General features: G+C 33.5%; 1 protein-coding gene across 1 annotated transcript; it reads left to right on the top strand.

Moving 5' to 3' along the window:
- The first annotated feature begins 529 nt into the window (after positions 1-529).
- Positions 530-1,048, top strand: LOC133779562 (uncharacterized). The gene is made up of 2 exons (XM_062219511.1): positions 530-736; positions 830-1,048. Exons 1-2 carry the CDS (start codon positions 530-532, stop codon positions 1,046-1,048), a joined length of 426 nt encoding a protein of 141 aa, XP_062075495.1.
- The last annotated feature ends 1,770 nt before the right edge of the window (positions 1,049-2,818 follow it).

Raw genomic sequence — 2,818 nt, 5'->3', positions numbered from 1 at the left:
CCGAGAACGATTCATTTTGGGAGTGATTTTTCATTAAACTAAAAGAGACATATGGAAAAAGAGAAGGTGCAATACAAAACAAACTCTATTATCTTATTTATAATTACTTTTTCAAGTACCCTGAGCAGCATAAAAGAAACTAGTTAACACAACCAGATGTATTTATGAAACTAGTTACATATTTAACAAAAGCTAAAAAAACTATACTCATAAATGATTTAACAAACAAGTTTAGCAATCATCTCAGATGGGCATAAAAGCATAGAAAATGCAGTAATAAATGTGTACCGAAACATTTTCCATGGTGCTTGCATATTTCACTTGCTCAACAACATCAAGGTCAATTTAGGAATACATGGAGAGGATATAAATATAAATTTTTTCAAGGTTGCAAAAGCATACAGACTCAAGTCATTTGAGCTTTAAATGGAAGACTTTGACAAAATAGATACTCGCATAAGACCTTACCTAAAAAAATGGACATGAAACTTGGAGTAGATGTTAGTGTCCAACAAAAAGATATACAATGATGACTTCAAATATTGTCGGGTCAATCAATTCAGCAATCAAAGTTGCAAGAATACTACCCATTACTGCAATGATGGAGTGCCTTAGAAGTTTGGTACAAAAATGGGTATGGAAAAATGGAAATGAAGATAATGGAACATTCACACAAGTATCATCAGAGGCTGAAGCTGTGCTTAGAGAAATTTTTCTTAGTGCAATGACATATGAGGTAACTAAAAAAACAAAAAACTTAAAATACTAACAATAATTTTACTGATTATATGATAACCAGTTACTGAAACATTTTTTTTTTTTTGTAAAGGTATCACCAATCAACACCATATTGTATCAATTAAAGGTACAAGACAAATTGAACTTTCTTGTAAACCTACTAGATGAAACATACGAATGCAACAGGTTCCAACAAGATGAAATACAATGTGCACATGCAATAGCGGTATTTGCAAAAAGAGGACTAAAGATTTATGATTATTTTGCTGATTATTACAAAACAACAACAATGAAAGCAACATATGAATAAAATGTTCATCCATTGCCAAATGAAAGTGAGTGGATACTACCAGAAAGGTTAAACAAAGCTTGTCCTACCACCAAAAACAAGAAAACAAGTAGGAAGACATAGAAAGAGAAGAATTAGTTCTAGAGGAGAACCAAAATTTTAGATCAAGTGGGACGATGTGGACAAACAAGACACAATTGAAAAAGATGTAGAAATCAACAAATGCAAAAGGCACAAAAGAAAAAAAAAAGGCAAGGCACAAAAGAATAAACGAGACAAATAGTATTTCCTTTCAAGAAAAAAAATAAAAAGAAACTGATTACATAAAATACATTCACATTTCATTCTCTAGATGAAAAATCATAGTAGTAAAGTTTTGGGGTATAACAAGTTGTTGACGCAGTTCTTCACCAACATGTAATTATACGAATAAATAGGGTGGATTAGTGCAAATTGGTGAACCGTAATATGAAAATAATTATATTATGGATTTGAGAAACTAATAGCATGGGAAGATGGTCACTCCTTTCTTTTTAGGTGGTTCGAAGGTTAAAATCCCTCTAGTCCACCGGTAGATATTATTGATATCTCTTGGCTATTTCTTACAGAGTGTTTCTTTAAAAAAATATGCCGACCCCATGCCCTACCCAGGGTCTTGGTATTTATAGGAAGAAGATATTTGGGTTGGCAATGGGGTCATCCCGTGATCTCTTTACCCTTCACGTCATCTCTGTGACACTGATGATTAATTCCTAAACTTTGCAGTGAAGTGAGGTCTAATCAATAATTAAGGAGGGATAATGGGTCGTATAGCCAAAATTAGGCGTGGGATGTCTGAACACGCACGTTTATACTGCGTGTCCGAGAATTCAGGAATATGATAGACACGTGATGTCTGATATATGCACGTTTATATTGCATGGTTGACTTTACAAGGATTCGGGTGTCAGATCTCTGCCGCATTCCGAGCTTAACGTGGCACCAGCTCGTGACACTCATACTGCTGACACGATGCCTCCAAGTAGCAGTTAACTCTCTAATCAGATTGGGCTGGTTAGATGGAGGCCCGTAACAAACAGCTCCGGGTGGATGATTTATAGGTGGAAGATCGAATTAGGCCCTTTTTCTAGCTCGCCAATAGTGCACGGATATTTAGGGCGTACACAAGTTACTATACCCAAACTTTAATCATGCAGTTACATTTTGTAAATTTTTGTCTACAATTTGATGAACTACTTACTTTTCTTGTTATAGTATGAAAATAATACAAAATGAAAACAAAAATTACTAACAAAATAGACATTAAAAAAAAACTAACCAGTTACCTTGCAATAAGTTGTCCAAAAAAAGCAACAATACCCGGTTACCACAACACCACAAAAAGGATACCTATATTAAAAGACATATGCATACTAGTTACTTAGATAACTATTTTGTAACAAAATGCATCTAAGAAATTGGTTACTTATCATATTATTGTATCATAACAATAAATATGGATACAAAAATAAATAATAACAATGAAAAATTATACAGTTTTCCATTACCTTTCAATAAGTCGTCAACAAAATCAACAATAACCAGATACAACGACACCTTAATAAATGATACATACTGTTGACTGCCTTTTTCGTTGTCAACTTAATATCAAAGATTAAAGGAAAAACAAGGAAACAACACAGGATTTTACACGGTTCAGATTGTAAAAAAGCCATAGTCCACGAGTCTCTATTATTTAGTGAGCTTAAAGCTTGTAGTAGCAAGCTTTAATGGTGGTTCTCAGGTAGTGTA

The sequence above is a fragment of the Humulus lupulus genome, chromosome 5 (genome assembly GCF_963169125.1).
Source record: "Humulus lupulus chromosome 5, drHumLupu1.1, whole genome shotgun sequence".
NCBI lineage: Eukaryota > Viridiplantae > Streptophyta > Magnoliopsida > Rosales > Cannabaceae > Humulus > Humulus lupulus.
This window is presented reverse-complemented; position numbering and strand designations above follow the sequence as displayed.